This window comes from Podarcis bocagei (genome assembly GCF_964188305.1).
Source record: "Podarcis bocagei genome assembly, chromosome: 8".
Lineage (NCBI taxonomy): Eukaryota > Metazoa > Chordata > Lepidosauria > Squamata > Lacertidae > Podarcis > Podarcis bocagei.
The window spans coordinates 35,683,931-35,707,373 of record NC_138133.1 but is presented as its reverse complement, the minus strand read 5'-3'; the positions used below and the strand labels follow the sequence as shown (position 1 = coordinate 35,707,373).

Sequence of the window (23,443 nt, the reverse complement as noted above, 5' to 3'; positions counted from 1 at the left end):
TATAAACATGATATAGCAATTCTATACTATACATTTATGTGGGTATCAGACCCTACATATGTAAAATCTTCCTCTGCCCTTAACTTAATATAGGCGTCTGAAAGGCAATTAACATGGGAAACAGAAACAATTTGCATTTGCTTCTTTCATTTTAAGGCATTGTTGAGGGATTTTGAACCAGCAGATGGCGTTTCCTAGTTACAATAAATGTACATCTAACAGAAAGGGAAATTTCAACACCTTTTTGAAGGTGATTTCCATACCTGTTATTAACAGTGTTCAATTGAGACTGACATACATAAACGTACAGTCATCTTGTGTGGCAAACTGCAGATGGATGGCATGAATTCGATGTGCATACTAACTGGGAAAGCCTTTAGATTCAGTAGTTGCAACAATAATTGCAATTTTAATTGGATAGGATCTCTTTTTTGCCTAGGGGTTCCTTGATGAGACTCTAATCACAAGGTTAGATTCATATCATATCGCTAAATACATGGCCTTGCATGAAGGGAAATCTAGCCCATTGACTCTGGTGAAACACCATTTATAAACTATATAAACAGTACTAACTTAGAATAACCTAGGCAAGAGGGAAGTTTTTGATTTCTTGCAAAACAGGAAAATTGTACTTCCACACTTGTTTGAGTACTGTGAGAAAAAGTTTGGTATGGGCTTCACAGTAGTTATTTAGAGGTGGTGTCAGGTAGCCAATACACACACTACATATTCAGGCAGACAGCAACGCCCATGAGTAGTTGAATGACAAATGTGCATATGTGGACTCCTATTATATCTATTATTAATGGTGTTCAGTTGTGATTAACATACATAAATGCAGTAAGCTCAGGGGAGGTGAAATAAGGAGGACAATAGGAACTGGGATTACACAACATGAAGAAAATATACTAAATGAAAGGTTCTGAAAACCCAACAACAAACAACCTATCATGCTAAGTTTTTTATGATTCCAGTTCAGTAAGGAATTTTATTTATTTATTGAATTTATATACCGCCTTTATCTTCCAAGGATCTCAAGATGGTGTCCATGGTTCTCAGCTCCCCTATGTCATTATCACAGCTACTCGTGAGGCAGCTTAGGCTAAGAGATGGTGACTGGCCCAAGGTCACCCAATGAGCTTCATGGCTGAGTGGGGATTTGAACCCTGCTCTCCTACGTCCCTAGTCCAACACTCTAGCCATGATGCCATGCATGTGGAATGGGTTCACAACGTGGGAAACAGCTACATTAGTAGCACATCTCCTCATGGACCAATTTACAGGGCTTTTGAGTGGTCAGCCAAGCAGGATTTGGAAGCCACATAATATGTCCTTCCCATATCAATGTTTTATCTAAATGTTACCTAGTGTGGCATGGAGCCAAGTCACAGGTACGACAGGTCATTGACTGTTGCCGCCTCTTGCAGCAACAGAAAACATTTAAAAACATGCATTGATGGTTTCTACTTATTTTCAAGTTCTGTCTAAAAGGTGTGGTTAAAAAGAAGGCTTGCTTTCCAGCTCATTTGCTTATGAGCTGTCAGTGCAGACCCAAACTCAGTTTTATAATATATCCTTCTAAGCGGCTTTGTTTGCACAAACAATATTATATGCATTGCTGGAACAAGGCCCTATTCACCTGAAAAAGCAACCTGTGTTTTAGACAGCCAAGCTTAATTCTGACCATCTTCCAAGTAAATTTACTCAGATGTTGACCTTAGAATCTTTTAAAACACAGCTTCAGTTTAGGTATCGGGAATTAGCATTCACGGCAGAGCAGAAAAAAATCACGCCATCATAGAGTTTAATAATTAACAGCAGCCATACCATTAGTGCTACTGTCTAAGCCAAAATGTTCCCTTTAACTAGCAGATATATCAACACAGCCTCTGTTACTGTGATCCAAATGTGGAAGTAAAAACATTTCTTTCAGTGTTTTTCTTCATCCCACTTTGGGCTGGAAAAATGTCTGCAGTATTGTACATCGATTAGTCTCTTATTTAGCATGTTGCAGTGGTTGTTTATAGGTATATAAAAATCAAAGAAACAGAGAGAACTGATTGAAAATGTGTTTGCATACAACAAAGCGAAGCCTGATTTACACCATAGCTTAATTAACAGCATGGCTTAATGAAAACATGACCTTATGAATCTTTGTCTTCTTCCTTTTTTTTACCAACAGAGCAACTACTTTATTAGAGAGTAAGCAGAATTGTATCATCTAGTGGTAAAAAACCCCTGCTCTGCCCAGTCTGTCCATTTGGTGCATATGCTTAATATTTCCCTGGGGTGAGTTCTACATTTTCTTCCTTCATCAATTTGAATGCTATTTAATATGTGAATGCCCAAATGGCAATTCAAAAAGGGAATCTTTGTGAAAAATACTCCTTGCTTATTGGGAGCTTATTATTTCTCTTGCGTAAAGACAAAGAAAAGCTTCCCAGAGAACATTTTGGCACCTGCAGACTAACGAGTTAATCCTCTTGCCTACGCTTCTTATGTGCTGATCCATGGTCCACTCAGTGGGAAAACTGCATGCATCCTTAACTCTCCCGATGAAATTAAAGACGATAAAATTTGGTTAGAGTTCACTTTAGCATAGAGCAGGGGTGTGCATTTTTTCCATCAAGGGCATTCCCCTGGATATGTGCTGGGTATAAGCTAGCAGTGAGCAAGACCAGAGACAAAAGTGAGTGGGACCTCTCCTTTACTCTCTTTTCTGTCTCCCCCTTCTCTCCTTTTCTCTCTCTCCTTCTGATATCCTTTCTTGCTTTCTACCTCTTCCAAGGGATGGGCTGATTATTCTTGCTAGAGAGCGCAGGAGCCAACTCCCAGTGGCTGAGGTCCCTTTGGCCTTCCCAATAAAATATTTGAGCCCCCCTGCAAGTTGATAGGCATTGCCATTCAAATGGTGTGCATGTGCTTACCTGCCCCCCCATATTTTATTCACTCCAGCTTTAAATCCCTGTATCCTTCAAGCACTTTGATAAACAATTCAAGTCACAATACAGTATATAAAGATGGTTAGGTTCAGATGTTAATGTTTAAGTTTAAATAATTAGTGCACCACTTAACAGTGTGAAAGCTATTTAATAAATGCATTACCAATGTTCAAGAGTAGACAAAGGTCAAATATTGAAACAAAATCATGTCGTGTTACAGACTCTAGGAAGCTAGTACCATCAATTATATATTTTACAATGCTACAATTTATACAACAGTTGTACAAAACAGTAGGTATGACATGATTTCCCTAGGCACAACAAAGACTTGTAAAAAGGAAAAAAAAATCACAATACATAATTTCCTTCAGACTACTAGATAGACGCATTGAAATACTCTTAATTAAGTGTGAAAAATACAAGTTATTATTGATGTGGCTAATTTTCCCCATAGGTTTCATATGCAAAACATTTCATACATATTAAGAGCATGGTCTGGTTCTGACCATCACATCTCAGTTTATCAAGTTGAGATATGCATGAACTTGAGCCTTTTACTCTCACACAGAACCCCTTTGCAACCCCATGCAAAGTCATGATAAAGCCAGGAAATCTCTTAATTAAACCATGATTTAAGATTTTAGATTGTTCCAAAATTGGTAACCATCGTTTTCCAGTTCTGATGAAATGGTGAACTATTATTTATTAGAGACTTCCTAGTTTAATAGTGGCTTGCTATAGTGGGGTCCTGTTCTTGAACATAAGGCACCTGCATATTTCAGCTTAGAAAGATGAAATTGATTAATGCCTGTAACATTCAGACATGTTTTCATTCAAATTAGGAGAAACTTATGATTCTTTAAATAAACATACTTTTTTGCTGTTTTGATTCCTGCTCAATTTTATACCAAGCAGACACTATTTCACCATTTTCTTTAATGATCAACTATTTCAACTGGTCTCAGAAGCTCCAGACCCATCTCTTGGTTTTATATGCTGGGATGCAGCATTAGAAGCAAAGCAAAGCAAAACGAACAAAAAGTCCTTCCTGGGTTAAAAAATCCTGACCTAGATGGTGCTATGTTCATAGAAGGTGCTGAAGGTACTCCTTTCAGAAAATTGATGCAAAATAAATACAAATGAATCTGCATCTTCAGCAGGGTTTCTCCAGACCAGTGCTTGTGTTGTGGTTTGTTGTGGTTTTTTAATCGAATCACTCCCAGTTCTGTAAACCTTATTATTGCCCCATTTTTCTTGTGTCTGATGCCTTATCTCTCTCCATCATTGGGGGTTGCCTTAAACTTCAGTGGAGATTCATTCCAAGGAAGTGTATGCTCAAGTCATTGCTTTATAGTGTGGTGAATGTTATCTACAGCTTGATTGCAAGGTTTTATGCAGTATCTTATAATATGCCCTTCAGAAGGCTGTATTGACAGCCAGATTGACAGCTGCGCCAATGCAACAACCCCAAATCAGGCTCCCTGGATTCAGTGTTGCAGAAGCATCACACTGGCAATCTCTACCTCGACTAGACCAGTGGAAATGTTTAGGACCATCCCCTGTGTTAGATCAAGGGTTAAAACTGATCGAAGAATTATTTATGGCTAGTTAGTACTTGGTAAGGAAACATCAGAAAGTAGGAACCGTGAAGGGAAGAACAGGTGCTATAGCTGGAAATAATATGCAATAGCTTGAAGATGTAATTACAAATTAAAAAACATTCTCAGTCTGATGAGGGAATTGGAACAAACTAGATACAATTTAGGCATAACTGCCTAATGCATCTGTTGAGTAGGTATTTAAGCATGTTCTACCACAATGTGTACTAATTGTGACCCTAAACCTGGAAAATACTTAAGTGGCTGATAAATTTACTTTGGCACTAGATCTAATGGATTTTCCCTAATATATATTGGGTTTTGCAATTCTGAAAACTGTAATATTTCAGAGTACAGATTGTTATGTTTGAAAACAGACAGGCTTTTAATTAGCTTACATATAACAGTGCTGGAAAACATCCCTTTAAAAGTCCACAATTTGTCTAGTAGTTATTTGCTACCTCAACAAAGGCTGGACTAATTGGATTATACAACAGGGCTGTGACTGCAAGTTTGTTTTTAATGCTGCAACTACTTGTCATGTACCAAGAGAAATACCACCAGAGAGACTCACTTGAAGTTAAGTCAAGTGTCAAGTTTTGCCTAATTTTAAATGAGAATAATTTAATCAAGGTCTGTTCACAATTCATTTCTGTATACGTATGTGTGCATTGCACATGAATCCACCAACTTGCACATACAGATAGATAGATGGTGCATGGGTACTAACCATGGGAACACAGGTGGCATGTTTTCTGCCACAAAGGAGAGACAATATAGCCATACATTCATATTGGTACATTTTATTTTTCTCCCACCCTTTCCTGATGTATCACAAATACCAGAGCAATGGAGAACCTGTCTTTTGAGAGGGTAGGCAGGGGAGGCGAAAACAAGACCGGCATTCTTCTATTTTCCCCTTCCTCCTCCTCTCTTTAAACAAAGGGGAGCGTTATTCACGCATGTATTCTTCACCCATGGATGTTAATAAGAAAAGAATATGCCTCCACAAGGAATTCACCATGCTCTCTGCCTGAATGTCAGTGCTTTTTCTGGACAAAAAGATGTTTGTGTTTGCTGCATTCCGACATGAGTGTGGGCAGATCAGATATACGAACCAGCACCGCAGGATGGGGAAAGGAGGCTGGAACAACGCCCTGACCATTACCCCAGCTCCTGTTACATAATTAGTTGGAGCTTTGGGAATCCTTACCAATGGACCCTAGGGAGCATATCCTCTAAGTCTGGAAAAAGACCTCTTCCATTATCTCCTTACCCTGCGTCTTTATATTCCTTTCCATGTACCTAAGTTCTACATTGTCGCATGTTTACCATGTTGGCTTGGTGCACACTCAAAGGCAGGGTTATCAGCAGCTACATTCAGTTGGTGATAATTCCTGTCTCTGGCAAAGATACTCTTTGAGTGTGTGATGAAGTATATTTGCAGGGTTTAGTTTCTGTGTCTGCCTCAGCTTTTTTTAATTTTTAATTTAAAAAAACCTTTTTCTAGACACTTTCAAAGTGCATCAGTGTTTGTTTTACTATTACACACAATAATTAGCAATCATTATGTTTTTAAATACATATACCTACATTTCCAGCAACTTTGACATAATAATGAAGTAACAATTCTTATCTGAAACCCATACTATTCAAGACGATTGAATGACACTAATAACTTTATGCTTTCCTTAAAAACACACATGCACAGCTAGTATTAACAAATATTTGTGGCACTTGCTGAGTTAACTTCCAGCATTGAAAGTCTCCTGGAATGAATTCCCAGGAGATATTGTTCATTACCAGCATTATTATTTCTGAGAGCACAATGTTGTCACACAATGGCACAGCCAGTTCTTCACTGACTGGCCAAGATATATGAAAGTCAACATTTAAAAAGCAGTTGTTCTGTTGCAGCTAAATAGTATTTGGAATAATTCATAACCTTTTATTTTTGTTCTGTAGGCACTGGACTATGAGTTATGCAGATTTAAATGTACCAGTTGTGGCAGTGAAAATCTACAGCAGTGTGCTAGGATCAACAATACAAAAGATGATTTTTCACATGAGAGTGTCTATCTATATGCAACTCCACTCCTAACAGACAAATAGATTTCACAATTATAGCTAAATACAGAAATATCCACAGTCTGAACCAGATGTAAATCACTTATCACCAAATGCTTGAAATGAATACTTTTGAATCACTTACATTTCAGAACATGTAGTGACTGCTTATTGTAGGTGTGGGTTCACCCCTTAGTGATCTCCTAATCTATGGGAAATAGTGTCTTCGTGCTATACCTGTCAGTTTTGTGACATCACAACATTTCAATTTCAGTTTGAGCCAGATTTGAGCTAGTTGGCCATCAAGGGCAATACTGTCATGATGCAAACTCCCTTAGAAATTGATCTAAACTGAACTAAAGCCAACTATACTTGCTTGGCTATTTTTTTACAATTGCTGCCAACTTTCTGTTAAGTGACTTTTCCAGGACTGGAGAGTGAAGCAAATCAATACTTTAATTTAAAAAGAGAGTATGGAATGTCTCACCTTTTGGACCAACTACTAGCCCAACTACCAGTATCAGTGACTACTACCAACCAAGAAGCTCATGACTTTTTTGATCTGCCTCATGGTCTCTGATCAATGCTAAAGCATTTAAGAACTAGGTGCACTGCAATGGGGTTTTTAAAAAAAGTTTTATTAAAATATTCTGAAACAAAAGGGGGAAAAAAACTAGAGTCAAGGGGCAAGTGCTTGAGAATGTAAAAAGACACCTTTCTTTATAGGCAGAGCAAAATCAAGTGTGAACTTTGCCTCAGGGTGGATGGAAGAGAGAAAGCGCATCAGCACTTAATAACAATGACTTCTCTTGCAGCAGCAGCTGAAGCTACCTTATACCCAGTCAGGTCAATGGTCTCTCTGGCTCAATAATGTCTACATAAGGTGGTTGCTCTGCAGAGGTCTTTCCTAGCCATACCTTGAAGATGCTGAGGATTGAACCAGAGATCTTCTAAATGCAAAGCTCTACCACTGACCCTCTGTCCCTTACACCCAGAGAAGTTATTAACTCTTCAAAATTATTTGCCAGATCAAAAATGTTAGCTATAAAAATACAAAATATAACAGCCAGTAGCCAAATAGTTTAGCAAACACTGCAATGATACATTAACAGCAGTGAAGGAACTGGTTTCCCTTCTTCAAATGTGTGTACCATTCTCCTGCTTCATTCCACTTCTCATCTTTTGAACAGTACACAATTATATGTGTGCATTGGCAGTGCTTTTGCTACTGACATCCCCCAAACTAGCTGAAAAGTATTTTCCTCTATTAAGGCAGCACTTCTATACACATTTGCCTAGACATGCACAGATTTGCACTGCGAACCTTCAAACATTCATCCATGAAAAAGCACAAGTTAATACAGATGTGGTCCGATCTTGTCACAATTCCTGCGTTCTGTTTTGTTTCTCTCAGAAAAGAAACAAAAGGCATTAGGGTTGGTGAGCTGTCCCCTGGTTTCACAAAGCTTCATGTTAGTCTCACGACACAGCCTGGGGTTACAAATGCCATCAAGAGTCATAAACAGACATGAAGCCAACAGACGTTAAACTAAAGTCAGTGTCTATAAAGCTATCACAGAGCTGCTGTAAACAATTGTCTTTCTGTGACTCCTTTCCAGTCAGATTTTGAGAAACATTGCAAGGAAAATATCACTGATGGGGAGGAAAAAATTCAAAAGAACACCAAGCCTTTTCCCACCATAGGTACTACTTACAACCAGTTAACAACAAATCTCCCCAAGGGAGCCTCAGAGCATCACATCCTGATGTAAAAATAATCTCAGCATTAAGTTAGAAGAGGATTAGGGGTAATTAGAAGTTCAGGTCAATTTAAAAGGGGACTGTCTGTAGTAACATTCTCTAATGCATTATTTCTAAAATTGTCATAACAGCCAATTATCACATTAGAAATGGATAAACACAATTCTGAAGGCTAAGTCAACCGTTGCTCTACGGAGGTTATTGCGTTCTCTTGAGTTTCCTCCCACCCATCCTTTTACAATTCTTGACTTCATTGCAGCTATTCTGTTCTCCTTTCCTCTGAGCTCACCTTGCCCCTCCGGGGATAATGTTTGTCACCTCCAAAGAATCTGCCCAGTGAGTCAAGTAGACCCGGTTCCCTGTATCTTCTGGGGGATCCATGTCTAGCATGGTCTATTGTACTTGCAGTTGCAAGTTTGGATCCATGCCGGAAAGAGGAGCGTTTCTGTGAAGCCATCAAATCCGAGTTCTCAGAAGCTGCTGCACTGTCTTCCTGAATGGTCTGTAGCTCATCTGATTCAGAGGGCCGGTCTTTGAAGGTGTTGTCTTCTCTCCCTGGGGCATCTCGGGAAAAGAGGCGGACCAAATGGGGACGACCAGTCGTGTCAGCTGGGTTGGCCTCCTTCCAGGCATTCTTTGGGTCTGCTGCGCCCTTGGAGTCTGTCACCGCTGTGCTCTTAGAGGAGGTCCCATTGTTCTGGTTCACATCTGCCTCTCCTGCAAACAACAAGGATGAGATATGAATGCAGGCCTCTGAAAAACAGAGAGCTGGAACAATGCAGCTTTCTTCCCCTTGCCTTGGGTTTGCTGCTTCACACAAAGTCCATAGATTATGTGCAGTTGCAACAGAACTGCCTTCTACCAGCTCCAGTACAGATATATTAATTTTTATCAGAATATAGCAGGGAGAAGAGTTGTCAGGCTGGTGCATGCCTATTTTATTTACTGAAACCTGTATTTGGAAGAAAGGCAAAGGTCTTTAGTTTTTAACAAGATAGGGCACCCTTTTGCTTTGCCTGTTTTTGCAGGAGAGTATCAGAACAAATTTGTAATGACTGATAACCTAACGTTTAGGCTACACAAGTGTAAGTGTAAATGTATCCTCTAAACAGCTATGTTAGGTTCTGGACCATGATAATCCTGAAAAACTATCTGGGAAAATCTACACTGGCTGACTAGTCATTTCTGGGTCCTATTTATGGCGCTGGTGCTTTAAAGTCCCAAATAGCTTAGGACCCAAATACCTGAAGGACCCCCTCTTTGCATACCAGGCTGCCCAGGTATTAAGATCCTCTGGAGAGATCCTGCTTCAAACACCCTCTTTAGTAGAGATATACTAAGTGCTCACACAGGGCCTTTTTTTGGGCGGCACCCTGACTTTGGAATACCCTCACTGGTACTGACACTGCAAGCCTGTTATTTGCCCTGGCATTTTAGGTTGCAGGTTTTTTTCCAGGTGAGGTGATTTCTATTTTTAGTTTTGCTTTTTGTCATATATTATACTTACCTGTTGCTTTAAAATTGTATTTATATCTGGTTATTCAAACATTTGTACAGACCCTAGAGTCTTCTGATGATAGACATTAAGTAACATTTTAAATAAGCAAATATGCATCTTCACTATCCAGCCTAACTTGCAATGATGAGAAATAATTACATGGACAGATTTCATTTGGGGGGGAGTCTTATTAGCAAATCTACTCTGGCATAACTGCTTACTCAGAGGAAAAAGAGATTCACCACCATTTGCGGGGGGGGGGGGGAACGACTGTTCACACATGTACAAAAAAGTGGTACTCAGTCCTCATATGACCTGTCTGGAATTGACACGTGTTTTGCCCAAGCAATCACATCACCACTGGTGCAGAAAAGAGCAAGCGTAACAATGAGGAAGTTGGAGCAACTTAAAAAGTTTGGGGCTTTTTGTTTAGGGAAAAAAAGGGGAGTTCCACAATACTAGAACCCAGGGTCATCCAATGAAAATGAATGGTGGGTGATTCATGACAAATGGTACACTACACTCCTTCCCGTCATGCATGATTTATGCTCCCCTAAGATGCAGAGATGGCCACCAACTTGGACCATTTTGAAAGGGGATTCAATAAACCCATTGATCCCTACTTCAACCAGAGGATCCAGGATCAGAGGACAGCAGTGGGAGAGGGCCGTTGCACTCATGTCTTGCTTGAAAGCTTCGCCATGGCATCTGGTTGAATGCCACACTAGACAGGCCTTTGTCTGGATCCAGCCAGGTTCTTCTTATGAGCCCAAAGTATAGAGAATTTCAAGGTCCTCTGCCAGTCTCAGAATATTGCTACTGTTGGTGACAGGTGCTCCGTGCCAGGAAGAATGTTCCAAGGCCGGGACATGTGCTCTGGCAGAACTAGAGCAGAGATAGAGAGCCACTGTGGCAGACAGTGTTTTAAAACTGATGCAGAAGGAACAGGCAGAAGGTGGAGGAACTGAGAGGAAAGCTGCGCTGGATGAAGCAAATAGAACAGCTTTCTGATCTCTCTGTCACGTTTTCTGTTGGGGATTATGCCTTGCTGCTAGCAGACTGCCAGAGATTCCAACAGCATCTCATCACTTCTGGTAATCCCTGTCGCAACCCTTGTGTTCATATTTTGTTGCCATTGACACATATGCACGCACTATTCCTTTTCCTGAAACTGCAGCTTTTTTAAAAATTTGCAACCAACTTTTTCTTTTCTTTAAGGGAGGGGGGAATTTGAGTACTTTTGCATTTGAATGCATGCCCCGCCCCGCTTGCTTGGACCGTCTGCAGGGTCTGAGCTCAGTCATACCTGCTTGGCCTCAGTGACAGGGATAACAGTTTCCAAAGAAACCCATGAATGTAATTAAAAACGGAAAAGGGCTGTGTTTAGTAGCAACATTTCTGTTGCTTGTCTGGACTTTAGCAACTTTGTCGCTGACTGTGGAGATGTAAAGAGGTCGATCCCTTGCAATTCTGTGAAAATGTTGCTACCCCAAGTCTTTTTGAGATTGGAATTAAATCAGATATTAATTCCTGCATAAAGACCCTGTGAGCAACCAACACAATATAAGGAATTTTATTCATCAACACTAGCAAGATTCTATGCCATAATACACATTCATTCCAGGGTGGTGGGGGGAACGGACAGAACAATGAAGCTATTGTTTTTAATTAAATGCATTAACAAAACACCAGAGCATCTGCATGCTAATATTTTTACAACAGTTGTGCTTTGTGTCAGTGAATGCATTTATTTCCGGCCAACAAAGGAAAGCATTTGTGCCACAAAAGGAGCTTCTCCCAATACTAGCTAGAACATCTTATGCCTTCCTTTAGTAAGGAAAATATGTATTGAGAGCTTTTATTCTCCTGCTCCCTACAGTGGAGTGTCACCGTTTTAAAAGGTACAGCACAACCATAGGTGTACTTACCTGCACTTGCAGAGTAGCAGAGATAAAATGATAAACGAAAAAGGAATAGATTTTGACCAGCCTGATTGATGGGAGGTTGGCAACACAAGGCCTCAGGCCTGCCAATACTTTCCCACTCAACAGCCACCACAATAACGTAGTAGCATGGGGACAAACTTGGTTCCAGTCTAGGTAAGATTCTGGGCACCCCAAAAACATTTACTATGTCAGCATCATGTTTAAAAGCAAATGTCTTAATAAAAGTGCAGTCCCTATACACAGCTTCTGTTTAGGCCATAGGTTGCTGGTATGCAGAATACTAGAATTATTTAATAATTATTCCTGGCTATATGACTGGGTAAGGTTGTGTGTGTGTGTGTGTGTGTGTGTGTGTGTGTGTACTAACCCATGCAAATATATATGAGTAATTTCTGCTCTTTGTCCATACATTATATACCATAAATTTATTAATGTGCCTATTCTTCTGTTGGAAGAGGCATGAGGCATAATTTTGGGACATCCTAATACCATGCTTGATAATTTAAAAAACCCTCATAAATACGATTGATGCACCATTTTCTAAATGTAGTTTAAGTTTTTTTCTGTTCAATCCAACACTGCTAGAATAATTTCAGAACTGAAACCATATGTATTAAAATTGTCAGATATTACAATGTAATGAGCCACTGCTTTTGTCTCCAATTCTTTGTCTTTGAAGTAGTCCTGATCACTGCATCTGAGTGAGCTTTGTCTGACTCATTATTTCAGAATAAGAAAACCATTCCGTTCATATACCCTGTTCAAGTTAATTACACACAGTTTGATTCGTAGGGACACCGTGAGTACCTGCTCTTAACTGTTATCTCTTACTTTCCTTTTGTCATTAAGGCTCTTCCAATCTCCTGAGTTAAATACACTTCAGTGCAAAAGTTCAACATAATTTTATCATGCTTTGAATGAATTCCTCTGAAGAAATGGTTAATGCAATTTTATCTGTGAAACCTGTGGGTTTTGCAGTGTTGGAATTTTAGATCAGTACACTTTGTTCTCTTTGACTCAAAGATGAAGTATGATTCTATTAAACGGGTACTAAAAGCCAAAAAAACAAAACACTTCAAAGTCATTGAGAATACTTGTGGAATGTCATAGAATTTCAGGGGCTTCTATGTACAATGCAAAGTATCTTTGGTTATGCAGAACAAATTTTTACTTCATGAAACCTGAAGATGTGCTGAAATATCCTGTGAAGTGTCTCTTGCCAGAGTGTTCTAAAAGTCATGTAGAACCAAATGATGCAGATTGACCCCAGAATTGACCCCAAAGCCTTGTCAATTACCCAAGTGGAAAAAAATGTCTTGTAGGAGCTGCTGTCCATGACAATAAAACCTGAAAATTCACATGAAGACAGGTTAAAGATGCAGTAGATGGACAAATGCAAGGTTGAATCTGTACCCAACCTTTGTACAGTTGTGAAGTAAGTGGTCGGTGTCTGTTTGCATTAGCTATACGGAGCACAATATTGATGAAGTTGCCAAAACTCTTAGCTCAGGAATTGGTGGCTCATGAAGCTTACCTCAAACACCACCTCCAATTTCCTCAATCTCAATTTTTAATCTGAGATGGAGAAGTCAGTCACTCCCTACTTTTCACCCAACCAGCTTCCAAACGCCCACCCCCCCCACACTTAATTGCCTTTCCTGGTTCTCCGGCAGTGGGATAGAGAATGGTCCCACTTTTCCTCTGACTCATGGCATGCTGCTATGATTAAGCTAGATTCCAGGAGCACTTGGAAGCTTCTATTTACCAGAGCTTCTGTGCCTGGCCCCAGGAAGGGGGAAGGCCAGAGAGAACCCCCACCTCCTTTCCCCATCCCACATAGAGCAGGTAAGTGGATGAGTGGTGAGGAAGGGGTCTGGAGGGAGGCAGGTAGTAGTTGGTTGAGTGAGGATTCATAGGCTCATGGGGGAAAGTTCTGGGGGAAAGACGAGGTCTCATAGATGGAGATGAGGTAGCGTCAGATGTGGCTTGAAATGGAATTGTGCTTGGTAAACCAACTGATTTTCCAAAGTTGGAACCCAAATGAAGGAATTTGCTCCATCACTAGTTTGGAAAAATGAGAGTCCAGATTTGCCACCCTGGGCTTCTTTGTGAGGAAGGGTGGGCTATAAACTGAAAAATAAAATAAATAAAATCACCTTCATGTTGATACAACAAAAGCAAGTATGTATTCCTTGAATACATAAGCATCTTTACCAAAGAAACATAAAAATGTAATTAAATGATACACACTTTTTCTGGAATGTAGTCTGTGAACTTAACACCTGTTTATTTTACATTCAAAATATATATTTTTAAATTAGGTAAAGGTAAAGGTACCCCTGCCCGTACGGGCCAGTCTTGACAGACTCTAGGGTTGTGCGCCCATCTCACATCTATTGGCCGGGGGCCAGCGCTGTCCGGAGACACTTCCGGGTCACGTGGCCAGCGTGACAAAGCTGCATCTGGCGAGCCAGCGCAGCACACGGAACGCCATTTACCTTCCCGCTGGTAAGCGGTACCTATTTATCTACTTGCACCCAGGGGTGCTTTCGAACTGCTAGGTTGGCAGGCGCTGGGACCGAGCAACGGGAGCGCACCCCGCCGCGGGGATTCAAACCCCCGACCTTTCGATTGGCAAGCCCTAGGCGCTGAGGCTTTTACCCACAGCGCCACCCATGTCCCCCCCTTTTTTTTAATTAGTTGATAATAAAAATTGAAGTAACTTTCAGATTGTAATGTATTTTCACACACTGGGGCACAAGCTGATTTGTCAAGATGAAGTAGAACAATGGCTCTCAAGTGGAATTTGGTAGTGTGGGCCTAGTTTGCAGCACATCCTCCTTGTTTTCTAAGTACGTCTGGCATAGATTCAGATTACTGAGGGTCATGGGGGAGAAGGAGCAGGAAACAAAAGCCTGTGGTTGCAGCCAGTGGGATTTGCTATGGCAGAAATTTGGAATCTATGAAAAGCATGTGGCATACATCCAGACAACCCCGCAGAGACCCAAGAAATAAAATAAAACCCCAAAGCTTTCTCAACAAATAAATTCTGTCAAGGCACCCACACATTTCAAGCAGAAACCATCCTTTGTGTGTTTAGAACATAGTTTTTGTTTAGCTATAAGCATCTCACACAACAGAGAGTACAAAATGTGGCATGATGAAAATGTAATATTCCCCCTCCCCTCTTTTTTTTTTCCTGTGGAAGTTTGCCTCCTATTTTACAGAAAGTGAATTGTTCAAATGAAGATATATAAGCATTCATTCTACAGACTATTAAGAGTTGCTTCAGGAAAGGAATGCTTAGCTGTCTTCCATGTCATAAATCTATTAATGAACACCTATGATAACTTTGGGTTGGCAGCCTTATGTGGAACAAAAGTGGCTTGCAGAGAGGAAATCAACCTCTTTAAGATGGATGTCCACAGTATAATAATGAACTCACTGCTTATGCTTTATGCAAGTTTATAGAGAAATTATGTGCTGGAGATATGCAGTGGGCATGCTATTTCCCTGTAATAAGCTTAAAGAAAAGAAGAAAAGAAACACTTATCTTAGCAACAGATCTCAAATGTCATGCTATTTTCAGTGCTAATTGAAGTGAGGGCAAGTGGCAAGTCTATTTGACCTTTAGAAGACATGTTCATGGAAGTTTTTAATGATTGATGTTTTATTGTGTTTTTAATATTTTCTTGGGAGAATAATAATAATAATAATAATAATAATAATAATAATAATAATTATATTTTCTCATTTGCTGATCTCAAGTGAGGATCATGGCTTCCAGGGCTCAAAGTGGCCTAACCTTTATTTTTTCGTATGCTGTTCTCCCATATGTATCTCTCATCACTTCCAGCCAGCCTGACCAATGATCAGGGATGACGGGAGTTGTAGTCCAAAAACATCTGGTGGGCCACAAGTTCCCCATTTCTGGTCTATAGGAGGACATGTGAAGCCAGCAATGGATTTACTTATTTTATTTCCTCTTGTTTGGCCACCACCAATTCAAATACTGAGTACCTTGCCCAACATAGGCAAGAGCATCTGTGCTGTTTTACTACTGACGGCACATTCCAGCTGTGATTCAATAGATCAGTTGTTGATACCTAACCTAAATACATTATTTAGACGTAAACAAACAAACAAACCTTTATTCGCTTTATTTGATGGGTTTTATGTTTTTTATCTGTGAAAACCATAGCTCTGGAGTGGCTAACACATTGTTTGTTTGTTTTTTATTAAAGATTTTCTTGATTTACAAAAGTGTGTGCAATGTCTCTCGCTCTTGTATATTTTTCCCCCATGTAACATTTTTATAAATCAGTTTCATTTGTTGAGACATTAGGAAGAAAGGGGGGAAAGAGGTGGAGAAGGGGGAAAGATGGGTGGGGTCGTGTGGCGATGTTTCTATTTTACTTACTATATGTAGGGTTTGGTGTCAGCATTGCTTGTGCAGGTTCTTTGCTGTTCACTTGTGTTCCTTTGGTGATGAGAGAGGTTGGGGTTGGCCTAGGATGTGGTTCTTCATTTGTGGTTGGCTGTGGTGCTCTTTGTTTTCATGTGTGAGTGGGGTGGGTGGGTGTTTTGGATCAGGTTAGCCATATTGATTTGTATGCTGTTGGTGGGTTTTTGTCATTGTCTTGCTGGGCTGTGTATGATAAAGGGGAGCCATACCGGGGTGAAGGTGTTGTCTTCTATTTCTCCCCCTGTCAGTTTCAGTTGGCTAATTTTTCTAGTAGGGCTGTTTCCCATACTATTTGGTACCATTGGTCCATGCTTACTCCTGGGTAACACATTGTTTCGTGCATCTTTTCTCTGATTCAAGTACCAAGGCATTTGTAGTAAAAAAGAGATAGGAACTTTTTGTCACTGCCTCCAAAAGTACTTTCTCCCTGTAGATCGGCTGGGATCTTGAAACATTTAATTACCTCCTGTTCTTAGGACTTTTTATGACTGCAGCTTTCAAGCATGTTTTATTGTGGCAACTTTAGCATTTTTTATACGGTAACGTAATTATATATTGTCGAAAGTATTGTCTTTGAATGGTTTCCAGAAAAGGCAAAATTGTAATAACAATCGCCGTCATGATCATATTGGTGATGGAAATGGTGTTTTCGAGATTAAGGGCTGTTTGATTCCATTCTATTTCAAAGTGTTTTGTTGCTCTCTAAAAGAAACCCCAATTCTTCAATATTAGATTGAAACAGCCACCGTGTGCAAAAAAAGGTTGTGGAGAAGAGAGTTGTTTGGTGCAGTTAATTAATTTTGAAATGTAAAAACATTTCCCTGTAGAAAATCCATTTCTGTCATCAAAAGTGACACATTTCTTTCTTTTTTAACCTTTCCTGTATATTCATTTGTCTTCATACTCTGGGAGTTGTTACCAACAAGATCAAAGCAGCCATTAAAGTTTTGGCCATTACATTGTTAGGTTCCTCTTCCCACTCTCTTTCTATGCTTCAAATATGTGAGGAAATAGCAAGTGATACTATCCTCTGATCCAGAAGTATAGCAGGAGCAAAGACTGACAGATCCAACATTTTAGAGTGGGGTTGATTTGGAAATATGCCTAGCTTTGGTACTGCTGCCCCAGCAGATTAAATCATCGTTTCCTATGACATCCTGACCAGAAAACTGCAGTTTAATTACTGCAGGCAAACTAGGTTATGAAACCAGGATCTGATCCTGGACAGAAGCACTGAAAAGGTAAAGTAAAGGTAAAGGACCCCTGGACAGTTAAGTCCAGTCAAAGGCAACTATGGGGTTGTGGCGCTCATCTCACTTTCAGACCAAGGGAGCCGGTGTTTGTCCAAAGAGTTTTCTGGGTCATGTGGCCAGCATGACTAAACCGCTTCTGGAGAAATGGAACACTGTGATGGAAACCAGAGTGCACGGAAACGCTGTTTACCTTCCCACCGCAGTGATACCTAGTTATCTATTTGCACTGGCATGCTTTCAAACTGCTAGGTTGGCAGGAGCTGGAACAGAGCAATGGAAGTTCACCCAGTTGCGGGGATTTGAACTGCCGACCTTCTGATTGGCAAGCCCGAGAAGCTCAGTGGTTTAGATCATAGCGCCACCCGCATCCCTACAGAAGCACTGAATCGAAGTGTGTTAAGGGGAAAGATAAAGAATTGAGTGAGAAGGCAGAGATGCAGGAACATGGTTCTTCTGTGGGTCAATGAACCATGACTTATCAGCCCAAGAATTTGACATCTGAACTGTGCCACTGTGTTTCAGAAAATAGGTTCTAAAGGAATACAAATGAAAAGTTTAAAAGCCATTCACTTTAAAATACTCTAAAAGGGTGCTAAATGCCTGTGTTTGGTATATGTTGGGATTTAATTAGAACTAGTATGTTAAAATGGGATGTCAGACCTATTTGTCTTAAGATGTGTGTTAGAGGCTGTTAGTTCTCTGAAATTACCATGTGAGAAGGCTCATTAAGTCAGACTCTGTGTGCTAAGATGTGTGCCACACATCCCTAATCCTGTGGTATCAACAAGTATAAGACAAGTGTAAAAAGTAATGGAGTCTGACTGTTTTCCTTTGATGTAATGGCCTGGGGATAATGATCCATGAGCACATCAAAGGAGTGGGGCTTTGGCTGGTGTTAGAAAAAGCAGAGTCCATGAAAACTTGGGAGAAACAATGTGATGAAAGCTGACAGGAGGAAGTTACGGGTCAGAGGGAAATGGCTTTTTGCTGTTAGGCTGCAGGGCTGTAGTCCAGAAAGGAACAGAAATCTCTTGGGGAGTAATGCAGTGAACCCCTCCATCGTAGGTTCAGGTTGCATATATGTGAAGATAAACCATATATCATAAAGACACCACAGACTTCACTGTGCCCAAAAAGAAACACAGATGCTGGTACTCCTAGAATCTCGCACTGCTTTTCGCACATACCTTTTATGAAAGCTACTGGCAACAGCAAAGTCAAATGAGGGACTGCCTCCATTAGGCTAAATATGGGGGAGCATTTAACAAAACACCTCATAATTCAGTAAACCACACAGTGTTAATAATTTCCATGGCTTTGAGTTCTGTGGTCCCTAAAAATATGGAAAAGGGAACTTTTGCAGATTATGTATAATTTATGGAACTCTGCAAAACAGAGAGAGGCTGGCTTTTTTAGTGATTGCCCACAACTGTGGAACACTCTTTCCCCAGACGTTCATCAACGTTGAGAATGAACAGTTTCTGGAAAAGTGCGCATTTAAAAAATATTCAGCCTGTCATGCAACCAGGATTTCGCAGAGATGGAATGTTTCTAGTCTTATTGTATATGCCCCAAATTATTAGGAAAGGATAAGCTAGAAACCAAATTACATAATCAAATGTACCAATCATAGATCATCCATGATTCAAAATGCAGTTTTGTAAAACTTCATTTTAAAGGCATTTTACATTTTTACATGAACACTGAAGAAACACATTTCACCTCATTTTCTATATTATTGTGATGACTAGAGTAGAAGGAGAGGTGAGTTTCTTATGGCCAGGGGTTTCTATAGATTAGTGGTTTTCAGACTTTGTGCTTTCAAGGAACACTTGGCTGCTTAATGCACCCTGAAAATCTTCCATGGAACCCCTATGAAACAAAGAAGATTCTGGAGTATATTTCTGGGCACATGCTCAGTTCATATGGGAAACTGGTCAAGCGTGTTGGGCCAAACCCACAAACACATCACTTACTCCAAAGCACATCCAATAGTATCTATAGCTGGAGGATTGATAGTGGTGGGGGAATTTAGAAAACTAGAGTTAAAAGGAAAATGTTCCTCTTCAACAAGGGCATGCAAATATGTCTTCTGAGTTAAGACACATCAGAAGAAAGAGTTGTTGTTGTTTTTTGTTTCTAACAGCAAGCTTCTTACACGCATTATGGCAAATTTCCTTAACTGAGTAAAATTAGTTTGTGCTAAGGATCAAACTGATTGGGATGAAATCTGCTCTGGAAAGCCCTTGCAGAGATCCTATTATGCACTCCAGCATGTCCCCAAATACCCCTTTAGGCAGGACTGCGAGGAGCACAGCACCAGAAAGCATAGTCCCTTCTGGGTCCTATTGACTATTGTGTAGGGGGAAGAGCAAGAAGATTTGCACTGAGCTTCTGCGAGCTTTTCAAAATGCCTTTGTTCGCACACTGCATAATCTAGTAGGCCCACACAGGCAGGGGGAGGAGGGGCACAGTTTGCTTTTGCCAGAAAAGTTAACATTTAAAAAGGGATCAAACTACTGACAGTCCTCTCCATTTAGAAAATGCAATAGTCCCAATGATGATAATGTAAACCTTCCCACAGTTTAAACTTTCAGTCAAGCATTGTGATCTTCAGCTTCCCTTATCTATATGGCTAATGGCTGCATGAGCCTTTCCTCTCTACTCATTCCCTTTCCAAGTTTTCCTTCCATTCACAGAAACCACCCTTTGGCCTTTTCTGATCTTAGTTCATTGGGAGCACTCCCTCATCCAACACTTCTGTCATTGGCCTCTCTGCTTTCTTTTGCTTGTGACGTTGTAAGGACCAAGACTATTCATTTCCTAAGCCACCTGTTGTTTCTTTTCCATGTCCTTTCTGAACATCAGAGCACCCGATCCAATGAACATAGAAAGTTAACTGATACAGAGTCAAATGGCTGATACATCTTTTTCAGTATTGTCTACTCGCTGACTGACAATAGCTGTCCCGGGTTTGGGACAGGGGTCTTTCTTAACTGGAAATGCCATGGGTTGAATCTGTATGTTCTCTGTCACAGAGCTACAGTGATCCTTGCTCACCCACACTGCCACTTGACTTATATTTTGCTCATATTGTGTACTGATTAACTCCCAAAAGCATTTTTTGTTGTTCTGCGAATGTGCTTTGCAAAAAACTAATCTCATCTGCTGAATCGAAGCTCAGTTAAGCGAAATCTCTCTTTGTATTTTCTGTGCATCTGATAATAAGCACTAAGCTCCCTCTGAGAGTTATCTTCATGGACAATTGCTTAGGGCCAGGCTATGAATTTGACATCCCCATGGTTCTAGGTTCAGAACCAACTGTGGACCATAGCAACTGAGCCGGAATGTGAACTTAGGTCTCCAGGCTCCAAACACAGTGGGTTGGAGTCAGACTCAATTGGGTCAACTTAATTCACATTGATTTCACCATCAGAAAGTGTCTTTCATGTTCTCTCTAGAAACAATAAATACCATTTAAGCTTGTTGAACCTCTAGATATTCCTTAGCTGGTATAGGATTTTCCAATATGCAGCTTGAGGGTACTCCCGAATCCTTTGCTGCCACTTGAGGCTCAGGTGGCTTCAGTGGCGCAGAGTGCCTTGCATCAGCTTTGGCTTGTGGCCGAGCTGCAACCATATCTGGACAGGGACAGCCTAACTACTGCTGTCTATGCTCTGGTAACCTCTAGATTAGACTACTGCAACTGCTTTATGTAGGGCTGCTTCTGAAGACAATTTGGAAACTTCAGCTGGTGCAGAATCTGGTGGCCAGGTTGCTTTCCAGAGCAGGGTGATTTGAGTATATTACACTGATCCTGGCCCAACTGCACTGGCTGCCAATTAGCTTCCAGGCCCAATTCAAAGGGCTGGTTTTGGCCTATAAAGCCTTAAATGACTCAGGTCTGCAACACCTCAATGACCACCTCTCTCCACATGAACCTACAGACCCTTCAAGTGTCCCTATTTTCCAGGGACGTCCCTGATTTAGAGAAGCTGTCCCAGTTTCTGATTTGATCCCAGAATGTCCCGCTTTTCCGTAGGATGTTCTTATTTTCACTGGCGAAATATTGGAGGGTATGGAGTTATTCAACCCCCGAGCCATCTGAAGGCAATCCTGTATAGGGAAGTGTTTTTTTTTAAAAAAATGTTTAATGTTTTATTATGTTTCTATATATGTTGGAAGCTGCCCAGAGTGGCTGGGGCAACCCGGTGAGATGTTTGGGGTTTAAAGAGTAAAATTATCATTATGGAATGGGACGTGCCTATTTTCATTGGAGAAACGTTGGAGAGTATGAACCTACCTGGCCCCTGAGATCATCCTCTGAGGCCCTTCTTCATGTGCCACTTCCATGAGAGGTCTGGAGGGTGGTAACACAAGAATAGGCCTTTTCTGCAGTGGCTTTCTACTTGTGGGTTGGTTTGCTTGGCACCTTCATTATACACCTTTAGGTGTCAGGCGAAAAGGTTCGTCTTCAACCAGGCCTTTGGCTGATTGAGATCCGATGCCCTTTTAAATGTGTTGTGGGATTTCTGGTTTGTTTTTGTTCTTATTTTTATTAAGCATTTTGTGTTTTGAATATTGTAATTGTATGCTGTGAACTTCCCTGAGATCTATGGATGAAGGGCTGTATACTGCTGCTACTACTACTAATAACAACAACAACAATAATAATAGAATTATCTTGAGTTTGAAAGTTATTTCCCCTCAATTTCTCTTCTCTTCATCCCCTCCTCCTGCAAGTGCATTCTTTGCCCTAGATGTGACTCAATGCAGCACCAAGAACAATGGTGGCTCACGGTATAGAAAAGCAGCAGTGATCGATGGAGCTTAACACAATATCAGCTTTTCAGTCAGAGCATTCTCGAGTGAGAAACTGCTTGCACAGTACCAAGCTTTGTACCAGTTAGTGGGAGTTACTGCTATTAAAAAAAAAACACAAAACCTTTTTGCAAAAAAAAGAAAAGAAAAAAGGAGTTAGCTTTTCAAATATGTATAGTATTCTTCAGTATAGCACCGTACAAAAAAGGCACACAGAAAGAAAGATGTGGGTTTTCCAAGAACAAAGCTTTAGGAATGGTAATAAAGAAGCAGCTCCCAATGTTCCAGGGCTTGGAAAACACTTTCTGAACTCTACTGGGTCCTGGTGAGTTTTTCTGCCACTCATATAATTCCATGTGACTCAGAACCAACCTGGACCACTTGGCAATTGTAAGTAACTGATGGTTCTTCTGAGGGATGATGAAGAATATGAGATTCCAAGAGAACTGCTATGGTTGCGCTCTCTATCCCCTGTAACAGTCACACTGCAGGGCTGTAAGCTCAGTGGTCAAGTGTGTGCTTTGCCTGCAGGAAACTCCAGGTTCAGTCCCAGTAGTTGCCGGGTAAGATATCTCAGGTGGTCAAGATTCCAGGCCAAGGTATGTGGGGCAATGGGAGTTATATGGAACACTTGTTTGTCCTCTTCAGGTATAAAGGAGGACAGGGTGTCCATTTTGCTACAATTCTCAGAGTTCCCCATGAAAAGAGATGGATTGTTAAACCACTTTAGCAATGGTAGCTCTGGGAGTCTCTTAACACCTCTTAGCACTCTTAAATGAACTACAGCTCCCAGAATTCTTTTGGGGGAACCATGACTGTTTAAAGAAGCATCATGGGGCTTCAGATGTATGGCATGGGTATCATCTAGAATTGGCTAATTGGTTCATATGACTCTGATCTTGTATACAGTGGTGCCCCGCAAGACGAACGCCTCGCAAGACGGAAAACCCGCTAGACGAAAGGGTTTTCCGTTTTGGAGGCGCTTCGCAAAACGAATTTCCCTATGGGTTTCCTTCGCAAGACGAAAGCCCATAGGGAAATCTCCGGGACAGCGGGGAAGCGCAGCGCTTCTTCCCCACTGTCCTCGGACCT

General features: G+C 40.7%; 1 protein-coding gene across 2 annotated transcripts in view; it reads right to left on the bottom strand.

Annotated features, from left to right (window-relative positions):
- Positions 1 to 23,443, bottom strand: part of MBP (myelin basic protein) — a 77,548-nt gene that overhangs the window by 18,225 nt on the left and 35,880 nt on the right. For both annotated transcript variants that reach the window (XM_081205828.1, XM_081205829.1), the window contains exon 3: positions 8,658 to 9,085. In XM_081205828.1, coding sequence (XP_081061954.1) covers positions 8,658 to 9,085 — 428 coding nt within the window. The remainder of the gene's footprint in view (positions 1 to 8,657; positions 9,086 to 23,443) is intronic.